General features: G+C 33.4%; 1 protein-coding gene across 1 annotated transcript; it reads right to left on the reverse strand.

Annotated features, from left to right (window-relative positions):
- Nucleotides 1–458: 458 nt before the first annotated feature.
- LOC133180288 (protein mono-ADP-ribosyltransferase PARP14-like) lies at nucleotides 459–21,953 on the reverse strand. Its single transcript, XM_061314826.1, has 20 exons — nucleotides 21,795–21,953; nucleotides 21,216–21,386; nucleotides 20,678–20,854; nucleotides 19,800–20,042; nucleotides 19,434–19,670; nucleotides 16,705–18,447; nucleotides 14,614–15,060; nucleotides 14,176–14,330; nucleotides 13,122–13,355; nucleotides 11,661–11,882; nucleotides 10,350–10,443; nucleotides 10,129–10,257; nucleotides 9,512–9,577; nucleotides 7,916–8,095; nucleotides 7,272–7,469; nucleotides 4,721–5,010; nucleotides 4,035–4,410; nucleotides 3,622–3,773; nucleotides 1,465–1,636; nucleotides 459–975 (listed from the first exon to the last, which is right to left on the reverse strand). Exons 1-20 carry the CDS (start codon nucleotides 21,931–21,933, stop codon nucleotides 695–697), a joined length of 5,706 nt encoding a protein of 1,901 aa, XP_061170810.1. The 5' UTR covers nucleotides 21,934–21,953; the 3' UTR covers nucleotides 459–694.
- Nucleotide 21,954: the final 1 nt, after the last annotated feature.

A 21,954-nucleotide genomic window follows, 5' to 3' on the forward strand; every position in this document is an offset into this window, starting at 1 on the left:
CTAAATTTGTAAATATTTTTCAAAAGTCTTTGTCAAAATGTTTTCAATTTTTAATATGATGAAAAACATACCCAAATAATTACAAAAAGTGATTAAAATATATACTTTTACCCGCAAACTAATGAGAGACACTCTATTTATCAATACTTCATTTGTTGACCTTTTTTGCACTTATACACAGGATAATTAATGAATGACTGTTTTGGGGTTACATTCAGATTTACAATGTGAATATTTATCACAAAATGCAATTTTCTTTTTTAAAAAGATAATATTTAAGGGAAACATTATCATTATACACCAACCATTATGAATATAACTAACTATATAACTATTCAAATAACTATGAAAAGGAATGCATGTCATTTCATGATAGACATTACAAAATTTACACACAATCTTTAAAAGATCTTTGACTCAGACACATTTCATCAAGATATTGAATTATTCAGATTTCTTAGGATTTTTGCATTCCTTCAAATAGTTCATGCCATTCACATTATCACAGTTGTTTAAATTCGTTACATGAGACAGTCTTGGATTAAAGATGTAAAGTACAGGAAAATGTAACATTAAATTAATTATGACATCATAATGGATCTAGCATCAAAAAGACGGACTAAACGCATATACTCAATATGATGTCATACAACGTAGGTTCTACGTTAAGCACAGTACTGTTCAATTTTCTGGATCACTTAAATATAATATGATAAGCCGGATAGGCTTGGCTGTCATGAAATATCACAAACATCACAGGGTTACTGGGATTATCGGAGGCAGAATCGTAAGTCTCGTGACTTTTTGCACCAGGTTTTTGAGGAAGTACATTCAAGCTCCCGCTCCCTTGACAAACTTCACCAGTGGCAACTTGGACGGAGAAAATATGTCTGAGTCCACGGGAGTCTGCAGTACAATAACCAACAGAATAGGAGGCATTTACAGCAAAATAGACACCGGCTCCACATGATGTACCTATGGAAAATAGTTAGTAATACTGTTAATTCAGCTGTTTGATTGGTACCATCACGTTTCATTAAGTACTTGGGATACATTTTATAGAAGAACTTTCTCATATGTTTATACTGAATAACTTTGTGTCATACCCTATGAGCAGAACTCTTAGCGAGGATTCAATCATGGAATTATTAGTGAGGGTTTTGAAATGGCTAAAATTGAATATTGCTAACAATGTATTTGGTTGTTATAGTTACAGATATACTTCTTGACATTATAAAATTGCTAAATTATTATCTCGCTAAAAATATACATTTTTTGGGGATATATTGCTAAATTTGGATCTCCCTAAAATTCACTTTTTCGGTATGAGCTTCTGAGTGTGAACTCGCAATTCTATATACACTCCCACCCACCCCCACTTAATACACACACAAAAATTTTAATATTTGCCTTGGTTAGAAGGGATTCAATAGTCAATACAGTATGTAATATTTTTAAATTTACCATGTCTGCCACAGTAACTCCTGTTGAATCCATTGTTAATAATTTTATCGACTGTATCTGGATAGGTTCCATGCCACAGCCATTGCTGGGGGTCTTTTCCGTTCTTCACTTGGATTTCTTTTCTCTTTGCTGCATATTGTTGATAGAGAAATGGATTTTGTACTCTTCTTATCTGAAATATTGAGTACAATATTATAAATTTTTAAAAATTAACAAAATCAACATTAATATTGTTTCCTTTTTGAAATCCATGAAAGTAATTCAGGATAAATAACACAAACAAAAATATTGATGCATGGATTGGTTCATATTTTTTGACTAATTTTGATAAGAAATGACACAAATAATAAATTCATAAAATAAAAAGAAATTCTAAGTATTCTTTGGTGTTCAAAATTGAGACCTTATGTTATTTTCTGTATGAATCTATACATTTTTTTCACACTTTATGACCTTTATACAAAATCTTACACATTAATTTCTCTGGCAAAAATTATTCAAATTATTTATATGCTTATGAAAAAAAATCTATAAGACTCTTTGTGTTATTAAACTTAGGGAGTGTTTTGTTTATCATTATTTAATTCATATATATATATATATATATATATATATATATATATATATATATATATATATATATATATATATATATATATATATATATATATATATATATATATATATTATATTTGTTTACAAATGAAGATCATTCTTAAACAGTTGCTATCATTCTTCATACACATTGTTAATTTCCATACATATAAAGTATACTTTACTTGTCAGATGTTTTAATGAAAAAAAAACCAATAAAAATTAAAGGAAAGTTTAATCATGCCAAAATTCTAAAAATTGTTTAAATAATCCTCAGAATTAGAAGAAAAGACGAGAAAAAAAATTACAAAACCCCAAAGCAAACTGGTTTGATAAAATTATACATGTATTTCTACTTTCTGGATACAGATAACATGTAATGAAGCTCATCTCACTGAAATACTAAGTATGTTAAATTGTAACCCATACAAAAATGTGATCTTTTCTGCTAATTGAAAATATTTGAAAACTTATGTCTTTATTTAAAAAAAAAACAGAAAAGTTTGCCTCTGGTTCAGTACATGTACTAAGTTTTCCACAGAAGGGATGCATCCTAGCTAATTTGTTGTATATTCAATGTACATAAAAAGGGGGAAATCAATTTTTATATTTGCACTTTATTAAGTTTGGTAATATTGTTTTTATCCCCATTAACTCTTTTGTGACATCAGTACAACTCTTACATTTCAAAGATAGCCAAAATTTCTTTTTGCATATGAATATATGTATTGGTTTTTTTTTTTAATTTCAATTTTGACCCTTGTGGCTCTGGGGACTTTTAAGGGTATGGTTTAAAAAATCAAACTCATTTGTCATTAGTATAACAAAATTAATCTTGCAAATTCAATTTCAAGAAATTTCAACACAAAGAGCTCTCAGAGATGCAAACACATGGGTGGAAACTAGTCATTCCAGTGTATCATTAATCAATTTCCAGGCTTCAGTGACACATAGGAGAAAAAGAAAATTGTCTTGAAGACTTTTTTCTCTCAATCAACATGCAACTTTTTTTCCTTTTAAAATCAACTAAAATCCCACCTCAATTATACTGGACACATTGTATGATGCAGATAATTGTGTCTGTAGCATCCTGCTTAGTTTCTATTTCATAATAAATTCAAATATATTTGAATATTTTTGGAGAAATATTTGTCTTTGTCAATCACAAATATGGAAAAACTTAGGAAAAAAATCTGTCCCTTGGGCTTGAAAATTAGTGGTGAAATAACTGAAAATGCTCACAAAAAATGTCACAGATTTCACAAAATAATTGGATCTACCCAGTTTTAATATCTTCATCAAAGTTCATCATTTAAAAAGTAATTATACATGTTTTATATATACATGTATAGAGAAAATAATAAATTTAAATCACAAACATTATTTTATGAAAGGAGAATAAAAGCATCAATTATGCATTTTTATTTGAAAACTGATCAAATATATTTTGAGATTTAAAAAAAAAAACACTATAGGTACTCAGGCACCCCAGAAAAAACTGAATTATTTTCATTCTTATGTTCTATGATTTTCAACTGTAAAAAAAACTAGAGAGGACATTACCTCTGTAACATTCACCCCTCCCTGACTAGTGGCCTGAAATCTCTGAAGAACCTGTTTATACTCGGCATCCCCGGAATTCAGTTTAACTTCCATCAAGGTCTGATTACTTTTCATTGGGGCCCATTTGGATGGCAAGCCAACAGAAGAAGCCCCTAAAATACAAACTCATTAATATATCCTTTGTGTGGATTTTTACGGATTTTTTAAAGTCATACATGGCATATTTTTGATAAGTTCAGACGAACTATAATTAAAAAGATCTTTCTATTTGTTTTATTACTTTATACCGGACACCTTACTATCGCATAAGCTCTTCTGGTCTCTGACCAGTAGAGCTAAAAATTATACCTTATTTTTTAAGTAAAAAAATCATCAGATAAAAAAGTTTAGGAGCCAAGAAAAACCTCCCTCACCTCTGTCTAATCTTTGAACTTTGAATCTTTTATCTTTTCTGTTCTTCTCAAACTCCTCCATTTTCTTGAAGTCAATGATATACTCAGTTCCAGTCCTGTCTTGTATAATACAGGATCTCTCCTTCTTCAAATGAGCAGTTTCTATCTGGTAGTTGACATCCTCCCTGAAGTCCATCCATTTATTATATGAGACCTCATACTGCCATTTCACGTATTTCCCTATCCTGGAGGCATTCTCCTTGTCTTTTACTTTGTGTATATACTCATAAATAGCTACTGTTGCATCATGGACATTGGTTTTGAGTCCTTCAACTACGATATTTTTAGCTTCAATGGTAACCTCAGTGTCTTTTGCAAGTTTCTTTATTTCCTGTTTCTAAAAATAAACCAATTGATAATAAATTCTTCCTTTGTTACAAACTAGTTGATGTATTTTGGGACAATACCTATGTGTATCTAGAAATTTAAGTGATCCTTTTTAAAGCATTGAAGATTATTGCATGTCGCAACTCGCAAAAATTAAATTAAAATTATTTCTTATTTTAAACCTTCAAAGCAGTTAATAGATACAATTAAAAGTTTTCTACTATAGCTTTTCTGTTTGGTCTGTTTTTATTTCATTTATTTATTATTATTAAAAATTGTTTTCCTTCTGCAGAAAAAAAATAATTTATCAGCCAATTAACCTGATAATCAGCTAGTGTGTGCTTTGATATATCTATCTCTGTCCTGCCAAATTCACTATCAAGCACTTCATCTAGCTTAACTTTGGCCTTCTTAATGTTGTCTTTGGAGTTTGACAGAATCAGAAAAGTAATCCTGTTCTCTGTCTGCCAGCTTTTCTGACCTCTATCATTATGGTCATGACCCTGATGACTTCTGTGACCTCTGTTACCATGGTCATGACCCTGATGACGGTAATGCCGATGTCCACTTGAGGAGTCATCTTCGTCTTCATCACCTGATCCCATGAAATCTGAAAGAAGTACAATATATCTATTTTACTCTATATTTCACAGATTTGCAATTGAGATAAAAATTAAATATCCATAGATAATTCAGATTAATAAAGTTGCACTGTATGTATATGTCATGTGGAAAGCTGGGAAGGTGCTAAATCCTGTCTTTTTTTTTCTTTTTTGAGTAACAGAACAGCACAGTATATAGATCAGATGCAGCATCTAGTGCATGTGACAGAAGAAAATATCCAATAATGCACTAATGCATTGGTTTGGCTTACTTAACCATATGAGCTAGGAACACACTCCTTCACCATTCAAGTGCAAAATGTATGCAGGATCTTGCATCAAGCAGAATCTCATACAATGCTTGCATATTTGGTTTTACAACTCATGCTGTGGATACTGGCCTGGGTAGCTCAGTGGTTAGAGCTAGTGGATAATAAATTTGTTTTGATTCCATTTCCCTTTAACATATGACAGAAAGTGAACAAAAGTCTGACATCAACTCTGTCTACTGATAAACAAATGGATTGACATATTGATGGACAAATATGGTGATTCCAATATGAACTCTCTTACAACTTTGGTATGAGGGCACATCAAATGATAATATATGGTTATTTAATGTCTGATCAGTCAATAGACCAGAATATTTTCCCATTGGTCGTTGGCCTCGAGCAATAAGCAGCACAGTTAAGGCTGCAATAAGGAGGTGGGGCCTAATTTTTACGGGAAATGCTTAGTATGACATCACACAAAAATACATGTTCTTCAAATTACCACAAAATGAAATGATACGCCATTTCAAACTGTTGGATAGCTTGAAACTACATCTGTTCAATACTTACTATTGCATGCATTTTTGTCGTTGGTTAAATCCCACACAGCAGTATATAAACAATTCACTGATCGCAATGCACTTGTCAATGTGACGTCATATCATAAAATTTGACGCAGTTTGTATGTAGTGAGAGGCGGATCAAGTTGTATTTTATACAATGAAAAATGTGTTTTGTAATTAGATAAAATATTATTTGCAGATATATAAGAGGGCATTAACTTGGATGCGATGTCTATTTTATGATTTTATTCATATACTTCCCGTACATTCCCTAGACAAGTGAAACTGTAGTACGTTTGTATTCAAATTCATTGAAGGGTAACAGAAGGGTCGTAATAAATCGATATATTGCAAGGGCATACCCTCAATGAATTACGACAAGCTTTTACACATAAACTTAAGAGGTATGAAGATATTTGAAAAATGCTGCGAACCTGATGAAATCTTGCAAATGAATTAATTATACAATGTATCTACATTTAATGTACTTGACCAGCAAAATATTCAACATACGGTCTAACAAATGTAATTTTAGCAATTATATAGTAGAATCTATATAGGTTTGCAGCACTTTTCACAAACTACAAAGAGTGTTGAAAATAATTATAAATTAAACTTAGATTTTTAACTTGGTTAAGCCCTTGCAATATTGGAATTTATAGATGACCTCAATACTGCAGGTATATTTGCTAAAATCACGTGACTGCCACATTACGTGACAAATCTAAATAAGAAATCTAAACGTCCTCAACATGTAGTTTTCAGCCACATTACATTTGTCTGATAATAGTAAAGGCCTAAAAAGAATCGCCCATCCTTGTAAAGAATGTATTTTCTGTCTAAAAAATTCGCCGATATTTCCATATGGCACCTTAACTGTACTGCGTAGAACATATTGAGCTGTTCTCAGCACCAATGGAAAAATATTCTTGTCTACTGACTGATCAGACAATAAATAACTGTTTTATTACCTAATATCATACTGTGTATATGGGCACTGTCCAATAGATCACCAGTCCAAAATTTGCAAACTGGCAGTCAATAGATTGCCGGTCAAAAAGTCTCAAACTATTGTTCAATAGATCATCTGTAGTTTCTTAAATAGTTCAGAGGAATGAATATACAGAGAAATAGTCAAAAATACTAAACAATTAATAAAATGGAAAACTCAGTTCCATTAGGTAATGATACTATGATATTCATGTATACAGTAAAACACATATATGAGAAACACTTTCATAATGAATTGATGCTTACAGTATTCTCCGTGGCTTTAAAATATATTGTAAACTTAATGGATATAACGAATTACGTTTATAACAAAGCAAAATCATCCATCCCCAGTACTTCATCATAAGGATGTTTTACTGTACATGTATTTGCATGAAAAAAACAAATACACCTCCTCTATCATTATTGATCCATTTATCATACCTTTAAATTTTCCTGATACGTAATCTTTTGCTTGAGTTAGGTATCCTTGAGGGAGAGCCTTTAGTGTAGAAAGAAATACTGAATACATGTCTCTCTGGAAAACGATCACTCTCACTGTCTCTAGATTCTCCGGTGAACACTTCCTCATGGCTTTAAACATGTATTTGGCAATCTCTTCTACATCGCTACCTCTCACCCCTATAAAATATTATTGAAAACATTATAATGGGTGTTGCACAATACTATTATGGACAATGGACAACACTTTATTTGAGTTTTGCAACACTACAAAGATAATAAACAGCACTTTAATGGATGATATACAAGACTTATATCCAACAAGAATATATAATTGATGTTGTACAACAACATACATGTAATGGATGTTGCACACTATAATGGATGCTGCAAACTATAATGGATGTTGCACACTGTAATCATTATGGATGATTGACAACACTATAATGGTGTTTCACAAGACCATAATGCATTATAGACAACATTAAAGTGGATGACAGAACAAAATTTAATGGATGATCCACAACACTATAATGGATGGTGGTCTACAATATACATGTACATGTGCATATGTAATTCATGATGCACAACAACTATAATGGACTGAAAAACTTTATTTCTCTCACCTGTTCCTAGAGCTGGGAAGGATATGGACCTACACCCTGTCTTGTCAGCATGAGCCAATGCCTTGGCTACCATACGCTCCCACCCCTCTGCCGATCTCTGGGCCTTCACATGAATGATGTACTTACAATCCATACTACCTCCTGATGTCACAAGATAGCCTTCTGATGAGAAAGACTGGGCTACAACACATAAGAAAGCATTTGAAAAATGTATAGCATAGCATAGTATAGCTCAGCATAGTAAAGCATAGCAATGTATATAATAAAAATTTACCAAATTAAATTGTTTTTATTTGAATATAATGTCTTTTTATATATTATAGGGTTACTGAACTTACATTGGTGAATATTGGCACAAGTTGGCTGAAAAAATGCACGAGCTTGCGAGTGCATTTGTAAAGCCAACGAGTGCCAATATTCACCAATATAAGTTCAATAACTCCTCTATTATACAGCTAAAACATTTCCCATTGATTTATATTAATTATTTCAATTAAATAACCAAAAGTTAATAAGAATTTATCAGTATTGGTATTCAAATTAAAACTGTCCAATATCAGCATCTTTCCTGTAAGTGTTCATCAATATCACATCATTCCAATGACCCCACCAAGCCTTATGTTTTACTTATTGACAGAGGTCTTTTTTGAGGCTAATAGGTACTTGATTATAAATGAATAATTTAAATTCTGTGTGAAAATAGACACATCTTACCTGGCTCAACCGTTCACGGTAGCTCAGTCGGTAGAGCGCTCGCTCCGTGATCGGGAGGTCGTGAATTCGAATCTCGGCTGCGACTGACCTAATTCGATAAAAAATGGGTAGCAACTGTTCCTTCGCCACTTGCTCGGCACTTTGAAGTGAAAGTTGCGGGTCCTTTGGATGAGACCTTAAAAACCGAGGTCCCGTGTCACGACAGGCGTTGGCACGATAAAGATCCCTCACTGCTCAATGGCCGTAAGTACCGAGTAAAGGTCAAAATTTGAAGCCCTTCACCGGTATATGGTGATGTATCTATATGAGTGAAAAATTCTCGAATGGGAAGTAAAACAACAAACAATCAATCCATCAATCTTACCTGGCTCCACTACTCTTCATAAATATTGTTGTTGAGTGGTTGACCAGACATTTTTTGTTTACAATGGGGTGCTCAATATTGAACACTCATATTCTGAATGTTTCAGGACATACTCATATACGTAATGCAAACTCAGTGTTCAATAAAATGCCAAGATATTGAACACTAAAATTCTCTAGACTTTTAGTAGTTTTTTTTTTTTTATTATAGACTTTTTATTAGCTATATAATAAATATCCTTTCTGCACATTCAAAAATTTACATCTATACTTTAAAATGTTTTAGGTTGAAAAACTTGCACACCCCTTTATTATTAAATACTGATCTCTTTTATAAGTTTTATTTTTTGACAACAACTTTTATTTCAGCAGAGTTCAATATTTACTTGTTGAAAGATATTTTGTTTTTGTTTTGTTTTTTGTTTGTTTGTTGTTTTTTTTTTAACAGAAATAACATTAAATTCCATTTATTTATAAATTTTATCAAAGAACACAATAACACTGTCTTGTACAACTTACCTCCCCTTTTACATTCTGTCAGTATTCCATTACCAGCTGCCTTGAGAATAGCCTTAGAGGCAGCACCTTCAAAACATTGTAAGGCACTTGTATACAATTATTTCATAAATGAAAAGTAGAAACATTTTTTTTGTGATTTGTTCCAAAAAATTCTACAAAATAAATAGCTATAAACATGGACTGGGCTTACTCTAATGAAATGAACCATTTTTCCCCCTTTGAAAACCTTAATTTAGATTAGATGACCCTCATTCACTTTGTGTGCATGTGCTCTCTTGTAAAAAGAGACCACTGTTTGCAGAATGAGCTTCCAATATTTCTCCATCATGCAAAAGTATGAGCTTTAATTTGATGTTTCCCTAATACAGTCAAATTTGGTAATAAAAGAGTAGCTTATAAGGAAATCTTGTTTTAATATAGGGAACTTTTTATGAATCCCATAGAAAACTATGTTCCATTTACAGATATCAAGCATATTTGTTAGGAGGAAGCAAAATTCAAGACTCCAGTGAATTCCTTATGGCTGCCTGTAGAAAGAGGTGGGATGGGCAAATAGAGGACAGAAAGACAAGTTGATTCCTCTGTTTGGAATGGATATAAAATTAATACAGACTGACCTTTAGTTAGATCCATACTCTCTGTTATACTGTTGACAATAGCATCAGTTTTCTCCTGAGTTATGTCCCCCTGTCTGACTTCTACATTCAATTTATTCAATTTCCAACACCTCTCTCCACCTCCTGTATCTTATGAAATAATTAAAAAAAATTATTTCATCAAATTTCTTCAACTGAAGTTAAAAATTTAACAGAAAAACTTCACAATAAACCTAATCTACCTGTGGATGATTTTCTCTCTCTTCTTTGTCTGTAACTGGGGGGTGGAGCCTCGGCTCCTTCACTTTCCGATTCTCTTTCTTTCGTTTTGAATGCCTGAACAAAATAAATTTTTCCAATTGAAACTTTAGGTCCTACCACGTAATGTCTAGAATAGTCATCATGTATCTGCTAGCACCTACTCATTAAAATACAGTTTAAACACACTGTGAACCAACTTTTATTCATGTGCGAGAAATATCTGCGAGTTTTGCGACCTACTTTAACTCGCAAATATAAATCGCTGCAAACCATTTATTTTGCTTTGTATTTGTAGAGAATGTTTCCTCAGTCACAAAGATTAATCGTCACAGAGTGATTTCAAATGGATGAATCGCGAATAAAAGATGACGCCAATAATAATTGGTTTACAGTATATGTCTATTACATTTTCAACAGTGAAATACTGTTTACATTATTTTCCAGTCTGTGTTCTAAGACTGCCTCAACTTAAATTTCAGACTCATCTAGGTTAAGGAGAATAACCTTTTTAATTTGCCATAAAAAGTTTATAGCATGAGTGTTGTCCCAGAAAACACAATCTTTTTAGATACATATACATGTATCTCAGAAAATACCCGACCAAAATTATCATTTTTTTAACCTTGCTAGAAACTGATATTTTTATTATTTTTACTTAACATTGTGAAATTTTAATATCATATGAAAATAGAAACAGCATTTAAAGGATGTAAAATATTCATAATCAGCACATGGCAATTTTTCACTTTTAGAAATAGCATTGTCATCGAAGTTTTTAAGTATTAATAGATTGTATGAAGATATAATGTGACAAAATTTACATCGATTAAAAACAGGGGTATTCGATGGTAGAGGTGATTGGTAGACCCCCCAAATATGACAAACTGAAAAGTCAGGAGTTTGATGTCATATAAGAGACTTTGTTTATCAACTAAAATAAAATGAAGTCATCAAAATTTCTGCATCAATAAAATCTTTAAAATTTGATAGAGAAGAGGCAGAATTCCTGAATAAATTTACAAAAGCCATAAATTAGGTTTTGACATTATCAGTGTTGGGCCAACAGCTATTATAAATGTTAGATTGGTTTAACTAAGAGGAAAATATTATTTATAGAGATATTTCCTTGATATTTCTATGTAGTATTAATGAAACAAAAAATTAAATATAAAAAATTTTCACGTTTTTCTGGGACAACCATCATTTAAACAATTAACCTGACAATATAAACTTCTACAAAATTAACCATATTCCATTGCGGTCTTACTGAGAGAAAAAGGGGGGGGGATTACCTCAAGAATTTCTGCATCTTTATGATAAATTACAAAGAATATTTCCTTCAGACTGCTGTCTCTGTTTTTACTGTGAAATTCTCTACAACACTTGAACATTGTCTTTGCAGCTAGTTCTGGGGGATAGCCCAGTCTGCCTGTTCCTAGGGCTGGGAAGGCAATGGAGCTCATCTGGTTTGTGTCTGCTATTCTTAGACACTCTTTTACAAAATCTGTTAACTTCTGAAAAAAAAAAAAGAAAAAAAAAATGGTTGACTTTGCTTAGGCTAGATTTCTTTACAGTGAAAATCAGAAGTGTCTGACAAAACTGTAGCTCTACTGGTTTGTACTTATTACAGACAGAGAGAAGTAGACAGAGACAAGACAAAGACAAAGCAGAAACAAGTAGCACTTTGACTTGAAACTATGGCAACAGCAATAAATAGAATAATGACCTTTACAAAAGGCTTTGATTAGTCTCTGTTTGAGGTAATATTCATTGCAACCAGAAAAAAACCCTAGGAGGAGGAGTGTTTTGAAAGAATTTCACAGAAATTTCTATTTTCAGTAACCATGGCAACACCATTCAATGAAATCAAAATTTGATAAACAGAATTATGTATCTCAGTGTAGTCTGCTTGATATGTAGAAAGTTTTACCGAAATCAGTCAAAAACTATTAATAGGCCCAAGTAGCATTTTTATGAATTTTGCGTAATTTTTATTTTTAGTAAGCATGGCTACACCAATCATTGAAATAAAAGAACAATTATAAAAAAGATTTATGTGCTTTAATGTTGTCTACTTGTATAAGTCATACTGAAATCAGACTATAACTGAAAGAGGAGTTGCATTTTGAAAAATTGTTTACAAACAAACAATCAGGGAGACAGATGGATGATGGATATTCTCTTTAGAGAAGTGGACAGGCTTTCGCCTACATCCATGGACGTAGGCGAAAGCCTGTCCACTTCTCTAAAGAGAATAAAGTTAAAGCCTCATTTTAATAAAATAATTCTCAATACACAAATGCTTATATATGCATATATATTTAATTTAATCATGGTAAATGTGTCATGAATGTCGTTACGCGTTATGAGCAGATTTTTTACTTTCCAAATCTGATCATGACCAGATTTTTACATGTTGGAGGTTGGCAAGTATGTTAACCAGTAGAGCTAAAAATATGCCTTATATTCTTTTCTTGCCTAATTAAACATACATAAACATTTACATATCTATAAAACATTATACTAGAGATTAGTAAGAATCTCTAATTACAACAAAACATATTTGGAACAGTCTTCCTACATAAAAGTTTACTCATATTTCTTCATCAAATTTTCAAACTAATTAAATAATGACTTGATATATTGAATCATAATATAATATTACAAAATGATTTGGCTTTTCCTGATGGTTCAAGGCAATGTTTTACTGAAATTCTCTTTATGAGAGTTATCTATATTTTCACCAAACTCACCCCGAGAGCATCCCCTTTCCAATGATCCCATCTTTTGATTGTCCCATGATACACCTGTTTACACTTGAGGTTGCCTCCCTTTGTAATGGCTACTTTCCCCGGCTCTATTCCATGTTTGTACTTTATTTTACATTCATCTTGGAGAGATTCTCCGCCAGCTCTGCTCAGACTCTTAGATATGTTACCGATTGACAGATCCAATGACTTGTCTGCAGAATTTACTATTACGTCCACCTATCAAAGAATTAATTTTATACACAATACAAAATGTTTTACTTTGAACAAAGGATAATTTTCTTTCTATTCTTTTCTTTTATGATGTCACACAGAATGGTGCATTTTCATTATCATTACCCACATTTAACTGTTAGATAAACGGGGGGCATCAGTTATTCAAAAATGAATTAATAATCTAGTGAGGTATACCTGTACAGTATACTAAATGCTCATATATTGGGTGATATCTTGTTAGTAACTGAAAATACTATCAACTACTGCATACAGGGAAATGTCTGTTTTAGTTTCATACGTTTAACCCTGGAAGTGGAAAAATTTAAAACAGGGTAAACTGAAAAAAAGACAGCATGAACTCTTTAACAAGACTGTGTCTGGGCAAAATTAAATCAGGGCAAAATTGAATACAAGTGTCAAGGGGTGAAAATAATATGGAACAGAAATAACCCAGTATACAGTAATACTTCTCCATAAAAGAATTCAGCTGCAAATTATTTCTTACTTACCTTAGCACTATTCCTAACCAGTACAAATTCAATGTGATAAAGTATTTATCATTAAATAAATACAGTCAAAACTCGTTATCCTGACCAGGACTTCCAAATCACTTCGACATATCCATGGTATTCGAGATATCAGTGTTCGAGATACCGAAGTTCAACTATACCACGAATGGCAAATGCTCACTAAATAACAGGCTCTTTTCAATACGATAAAAAATAATCTACAGTCAACAGAAACTAACACACAATTCATGGTAAATGGATGACCCATCCTCATTTAGTCGAGTCTCTTAACACATGGTAAATGAATTACTAACCTTCATTTTAGCCAACTCTCCACTGATGACTTTTATTTTCTTTCTATCACCAGATGAGGACATTCTCCCCTTCTTTCTATCATTTGATGAGGACCTATTCCTTTTCCAAAGAGACTCCTCGTCTGAATCATTATCTCTGGATGGCAACTGCTCACCTAAAAATAACATGTTCAGCTGGTAACTAGTTCTCAACCAAGTAAATGCACCAGTTTTTGGACTGGTCAACTAAATTTATGATAACATAAATAATTTTCAAAAATATTTTTGATATAGGGGTATAGAGGACAAATAGATCTTTCCACGGATTTTTCAGACTAGACTTATTTCTAAATTAACAATTTACTGGCTAACCAGAGTGTACCTTATCAATGTTAATGATTTATTTTTTTTTTTAATTTTAAAATTATTAATTCAATATTTATATTGTTTTTGACAGACCTTCATCTCCATTGAATTCTTTCACATCCTGTCCAATCTTTCTCTTCAAACAATTGATAAATGCCATCACGATCTTGTCATCAACATCACAGAAGTAGATTTCCTTTATTTTGGAAGACTTGCCCTCCTTGGACTTGAAATGTAACTGAATAGAACTGACAATAGTGTCAACTGATTGATCCATGGGATACCCGAAAATACCAGCACTGAGAGCAGGGATAGCTATAGAGGAGTAGTTATTCTTGTCTGTCAGTTCCAAACATTTTAAAATAGCTTTTCTGAGTTTCACTTCTTCTTCATTAGTTCCTCCCTGCCACTGTGGTCCAACAGCGTGGACCAACATTTTACAAGGGAGATTACCAGATCTTGCTGGAACAGCATCACCATCTGGGACAGTTTTATTAGACTTGATGTAGTCATTACTTTCTTTCTGAATCGATTCACCTCCTAGACAATAATGAGTGACAAAATTAAACTATGTGTAAGTTCAATTATAATGATTACACATCATATATCACTCACTGTTTAAATTGTTGAGATTACCAATAAAATTTAAAACATTTATACCTGTACAAAAATCTGGCCAATTTCATGTTAAACAAGAGGCCCACGGGCCTTATAGGTCACCTGAGTATCATGTAACAACTTTCCAACAATTGAATTTGGTTCGTATTTTAAACCAGAGGCCATGAAATTCAAAATTTTGAAAGAGGCACCATTGCTCATCATAACTATACACGTAGCACACTTTAAGTTTGATCCCTAATACACAGAGGCAGAGTAGGGGAACAAAGAAGAAATGCATTTCCATTAATCAGTAATAATCAGCAATAATCAGTAGTGCCCCCAACCCACAGGAACCCCTGACCCTGGGGCCACACGTTTCACAATTTTGGAAAAGGCACCTTTACTCATCATAAATGCTTGATTAATACCAAGGAGCAGATTTCAAAGCATTAATTCATTTTCAGTATATAATCATAGGAGCTCCCACCCCCCAACCCAGCTCCCCTGACCCAGGTGCCTTGAAATTCACAATTCTGGAATAAGGATCCTTGTTCATCATAACTAAATACTTAGATCATCAGCATAATACCCAGTAGCAGAGAAGAAGATTTTCAAACAATTCATGCAGTTTCACTATATAATCATTAGAGCCCTGCCCTAACACCAGAACCCCTGACCCAGGGGCCATGAAGTTCACAATTTTGGAAGAGGCATCCTTCCTCATCATATCTATGTACAAAGTTCAATTGTTTAATACCCAGGAGCAGAGGAGAAGATTTTCAAAGAATTCATGCATTTTCACTACATGATCAATAGAGTAGCACCCTAACATCAGAACCCCTGACCCCAGGGGCCATGAAATTCACAATTTTGGAAGAGGCATCCTTCCTCATCATAGCTATGTACAAAGGTCATTGGTTTAATACCCAGGAGCAGAGGAGAAGATTTTCAAAGAATTTATGCATTTTCACTATATAATCATTAGAGCTCCGCCCTAACACCAGAACCCCTGAACCCAGGGGCCATGAAATTCACAATTTTGGAAGAGGCATTCTTCCTCATCATAGCTATGTACATAGGTCATTGGTTTAATACCCAGGAGCAGAGGAGAAGATTTTCAAAGAATTCATGCATTTTTACTATATAATCATTAGAGCTCTGCCCTAACACCAGAACCCCTGACCCTGGGGCCATGAATTTCACAATTTTGGTAGAGGGCTCAATGCTGATTACAATCATGCCAACAGTTTAACTCCTTGATGTCCAGGAGTAAAGAAGAAGATTTTTAAAGATTGCATTTATTTTGATGGTCTTAGCCCCACCCCTCAGACCCCAGGGGGGAAGGGGCCATGAAATTCAAAATTTTTACTCCCCTTCACCCATAGATGCTATATGCCAAAATTGGTTGAAATTGGTTCAGTGGTTTTAGAGAAGAAGCTGAAAATGTTTAAATGTTAACTCAGGTGACCTAAAAATGTACTAAATGTGTTCCAAAAACTTACAATACAAATTTTAAATTGAATTGAAATTCTGAATACTCTTGTAAAATTTTTTAGTCTTTTCTTCAAAATTAAATACTCTTACCTGCTCTAGAAATAGCCAGAGCCAGACCACCACAGTGATCTAAATCTCCATTGGCTGCATTCACGATGACATCAACTGTCAACTTTGTTACATCACCTTTCATAACAATCAACTTTTGACTACCAATATGTAATTCACACTCAGCCATCTTGACTGGCATTTTTGGCCTTGACCTTGCACCATGCCTCTCAAATGATCCACTGCCCCTCTCTTCTTTCTTATGTCTCCCTCCTTCTTTATTCATGATGATACAGGAAGTGGCTTTACCGGTTCTTTTAATGGCTTCCCTTCCTTTCCCTGAATTGAAGAAGGTCTTAGCACCAGGTTTGGTTATACTGTAAGTATCTTCGCTCAGTCGATCAACAAACCTCCTCAACTCCTCCTTGGCTTTTTTGACATCTTCATCATTCCCACTGATTTCTATAGAATGGTCCTCTTGATTTCTGGTAATTTTTAAATCTTTCTCTTTGGCATCCTCTGACAACTTCTTCAACTCTTTTTCCCCAAAATATTTCACATAATTAAACTGTGCTTCTGTCAATCTTACATGCTTCCGATCAACAGAGCATTTCTTAGAATATTCCTCTAAAACTTGTTCAACTTCTGTACATACAGGCTGAAAAATATCTTTAGTGGAAGCGACACGGACTTCAGAACCAGAAGACAAAATGTACATTTTTTCACCATATGATTCTCGTAACTTCTTAAAACAAGCTTGCCATTCTGATGTGGTCAAAACTTTCACTAGCTGTTTTACTTTAATTGTTTTCTCTGGTATAAATTCTTCAAAAAGTTTCAAGGCCTCTTCAACCATTTTCATGTTTGATGATGTCATTTCCACTTTGTCCTCTGTTACATTCCATACAGCCTTGTTGTTTTTCATTTTCATTTCTGCCAGAAAAAGATCTCTCACCTCCTTTGTTTTAAACACTTCATGTCTCCCTTTAGATATGCTTAAAGATTTTGACTTTGTATTCATCAAATATTCATGCATTTTAATCATGGCTTCATTCACATCATTGGGCTTTCCTGTAAAATTTACTTCTTTTTTATCAATCTTAATATCTACGTCTGGAAAATCACTCTTAATCTTCCTCTGATACTGTGTTTTCAAAAGTTGCTGGCATTTGTGGAAATCCAAAGGAACATTTTTCTCAATCTTTTCTTTCTTGGTTTTTATATTAAATTCCTCTGTCCTGATGATATCTAGGATTTTTCTTGTCAGGGCCTCTGAATTCTCCTCTAATCCAACAACAACAATCATGTGTTGTTTGGCTTCCAGTAAAACTGCTACTTTTTCTGGGTGATCAATATTGAGTGTTTTTAACTTTGCTAGGAAATTCTCCCATGCTTCTGGTAAAATTGAGTGTTTTTGGACTACATATTTGTCCACCAAGCTTTCCATGCTTTTCTGGGCTTCTTCTTTCCACTTTTTCAAAATACTTCTGGCATTTTCCACCTCTTTAGTTACTGAGCAAAGCAGCTTGACATTTGAGTCTGATTTTGACTTCGGCCATTCGACTTTTACAAACTTCTGCTGCAGTGCCTTCTCAATTTCCTTGGCTACTGCACCACAATTCTTGACAAATTTTAAAAAGTGTTTATCACAAGGATGAATTAATGAAGGCAAGTCTCCCCAATTAATTGGTTGCTCTGGCAACCCTAGTTGAGGATAAAACATTTGTACTCTAATTTCTTTTCCACTGATTGTAAACTTTTCTCTTGAAGCCACATTCTCTGCATCTGTATCAAAACAAAAATGTATTCATATATTTGTCATTTGGTATCAAGAGGTCCATGGGCCACAATGCTCACCTGAGTAACCTTGGCCTTGTTATTCTCTAGAATATTTTTAAAACAATTTTTCTCCTTTATGTTCACAAGAAAAATATTGAAGCCCCTACCCAAGCCCCATAGGAATGACCAAACCAAACTTGAATCCATACAACATGGGGATGCCACAATATCAAATAACAAACTTGGCCTTGCATGCTCTTCTAGAGAAGGTTTGTTTACTTTTCCTGTATGTATGAATTATGCAAAATTTTAACCCCAAGTTTAGCCCCAACCTAACCCTTGGACCATATTAAAAAAAAACACATTACTAGGTTACATTTGCATATCACTATGACTTAATATGGCCCTGATACTCTTGAAAGGAATTTTACTTTAATGTTCTATATATTCCAATGTAAAACACTGATCCCCCATTGTGGCCTCATCCTACCCCCTGGAGACTTTGATCAAAGAAACTTGAATGTGCACTATCCAAGGATGCTTCCATATAGATAAAACTAATAATTGCCCCCTTGCTGTTCTAGAGAAAAAGATTTTTAGAGATTTTTCCCTATATAATCCAGTGTAAAACTCATATCCTCCACTGTTGCCCCACTCTATCCTCAGGGGGCTATGATTTGAAAAATTTAGAAAATGCCCTATGTCAAGAAGATTTCAGATAATTTTCATCTTTATTTGCCCAATGGTTCTAGAGAACAAGATTTTTAAATGACCCCACCCAATTTTCCCTATTTTTTATTATCTTCCAATTAAAGAGGGCATAACTCTTCATTTGATCTTGAATTCCCTTCAACCAAGGATGTATTGTGGCAAGTTGGCACACTTGTTCTGTAGAAGAAAATGAAATTGTGAAAAGTTTAAGACAATGACAGACACAGACTTTGGCTCAGGTGAGCTAATGATGTACAAATAATTGAAGAACATGCAAGCACCTGTTGGATTTTCAAAATGAACAACACAGTATCCATCTTCAGGATGATAATCCACCTTCTCCACTTCTCCACCTCCACTTCTTTTCTTGTTACAGAAGAAATTCTCCACTGTGTCATATGTGATGGTTTCATCAATTTCTTGGACATAAACTGATCTACATTTCTCTACCATTTGTATAAACAATGTGTTGCCCTCAAGTTTTTTGGAATTGCACCGTTTTGACATATTGGAAAAATCTGAAATGAAAAAAGAAAATCATAACATATGCAACTCAGATGACCTAAAATAAAAAAAAACAGCATATTGGACATATACATGTATCAAGACTTCACATGTTACACAATCAATGATAATTCTATGGTTACCTGGTTTCTCATCAAACACCACTATGACTGTATCAGGTTCTGACCCTCTGACCACATCTATTGGATCCGCCTCTGCAGCTGGCTCCAAAAAATTCATCAGTGTATCATCAGTTGTCACTGGGTTGAGTCTGCTCACCAGAACTTTGTGCATCTCCCACATTTCTGGGTCGTCTGTATCATATATTTCTACTGTTAAATTTGCACCACCTATTTTGTGTTTCCTCTGCAAGCAGGACTTGGCATCTGATGAAATAAATGAAATTCAATTATAATGGGCAAGCTTTTTTTAGCAACAGGCAGTCTGTCATTCCAGACAACTAGCAGTATTTTCTAGCAACTCACTAGTCATTGTTAATCAAAATATGACACTAACAAATTCCAATGACAACAAGCTAATTTAAATAATTTATGTCCAAAAATAAGCCAATTAAACAAAGTGGGTAGAAGGCCTAAACATTGTAAAGGGAGACTGAGAAAAAAGAAGAATTGTCCTTTCACCTTTGATCCGTAAATCAATGGGTGTGTTTTTTTTTCAGTTACACTCATCGTTGCTAAAGCTCAAAAGAACTAAACACCATTTTATGCAACATATGAATTTCTTACTTTAGCTTTTGACCTTTTTGACCTCAAAATCAATAGGAGTCTTCTTTAAGTCATAGGGATAGGAAGATTTATCTTATGTATACTAATTTTACCATGTTCAAAATTGAATGCATGTGTCAGGGACAATTTTAATTATTTTTTTAAATTCACACCATGTTAATTAGTACCTTAATTATCAGTACATCCTGTAAATAATTAAAACATGCATTTCCCTCTTACAAAATTAAAAAATGTCAGTGTAAGTAAATAGTAGATATATATATACGTAGAATTACCACAAGATTGTTTGAATTTGATCAAAGCTTCAATAACTTGTTCATCCTCTTCCTTGATGACTTCAAAGGACTCGATATCTCCTCCCCCAGACTTCCTCTTGTTCTCAAAATAGTTCTCTACGGCATCCTGTGACACTGGCTTCCTTAGTCTTACTCTGACTGTGTCAAATGACTTTTCTAAATAAAACAAATAAAAAAAATCGTTTCCTTTTAAACATACATATTAAACTCCTTGGTAGTAACACATGAAGAGGTTAGTACGAATAGCAGAGATTTTGTCTCCAGAATTCATTTCCAACATTGATATGACTTATTGATTCGTCAAAGATATGGAAATAAAAAACAAGTTCCCTTATGAGGTCATATCAGCATTTTCCTTTTATGTTATAAATATACAATATGACAATTCTACATAAAATAACCAAAATTATTGTAAAAGAAAATTTAATATGATAATTTTCTAGCAAGAAATTAGAAATGTTGCTTCAGTATGATATTGCATTGACATGCATTTTTAAAAAGTTAATTAATACTATACCTTCATCAGTTTCTTCCTCCTCAGGTGAAGGTGCCCTTTCCTCTGATCTACCTGAAGAGGGTCTCTCTCTGTGTGGTTTCTCCACTATCACTTTACTCCTCCTCACTGATGGTTGTTTCTCGCCTTCTGTGGAAGGTGGTGGTAACTCTAGTTCAGGCATGGAAATTCTCTCTATAATGGTAAAATAATGTTGTATAACAATAATTTGGAACACAATACAGTTCTCCTCTAGATTTGCTCCTAGAAGATTCAAATGAAGCCTATAAAAAATATTGTACAGTCATTTAAACTTGAATATTTTTTAGTTCCAAGTTTTTCAAAAGAAAAAAGTTTTTAGCTTGATAAAAGTAACAAGACTCACATGGGCCACACATTTAAATGTGCATAATAAAATGTCAATTTATTCCTAGACCTTGTATTGGGAATGCATAGTGGATAAATTGTAAATTCCAGCTAATTTTATAAGTGACTTATAAAAAGGAACAGCTGAATGTCCTGGGGAATGTAGACATACATAAACAGCACAAAATTTGGATCTTTAAAAACACCTTTCTACCTATGACTGAGCTAAAAACATACCTCCATTTGGTGGGACCATATTTCCTTGCACTGGCAGTTGTGGCATGGGGAAAAAAGGAGTTGGAAAGCCTGGAAATGGATATGGTGGAAAACCAGGTTGGTTGAGTGCTTGTGGTCCAATCATAAAGCCTAGTGGCATGACACCATGTTGGTTTTGTTG

Source organism: Saccostrea echinata, unplaced genomic scaffold, assembly GCF_033153115.1.
Source record: "Saccostrea echinata isolate AGI-Se365-2 ecotype Australia unplaced genomic scaffold, CSIRO_AGI_Sech_v1 ptg000006l, whole genome shotgun sequence".
NCBI lineage: Eukaryota > Metazoa > Mollusca > Bivalvia > Ostreida > Ostreidae > Saccostrea > Saccostrea echinata.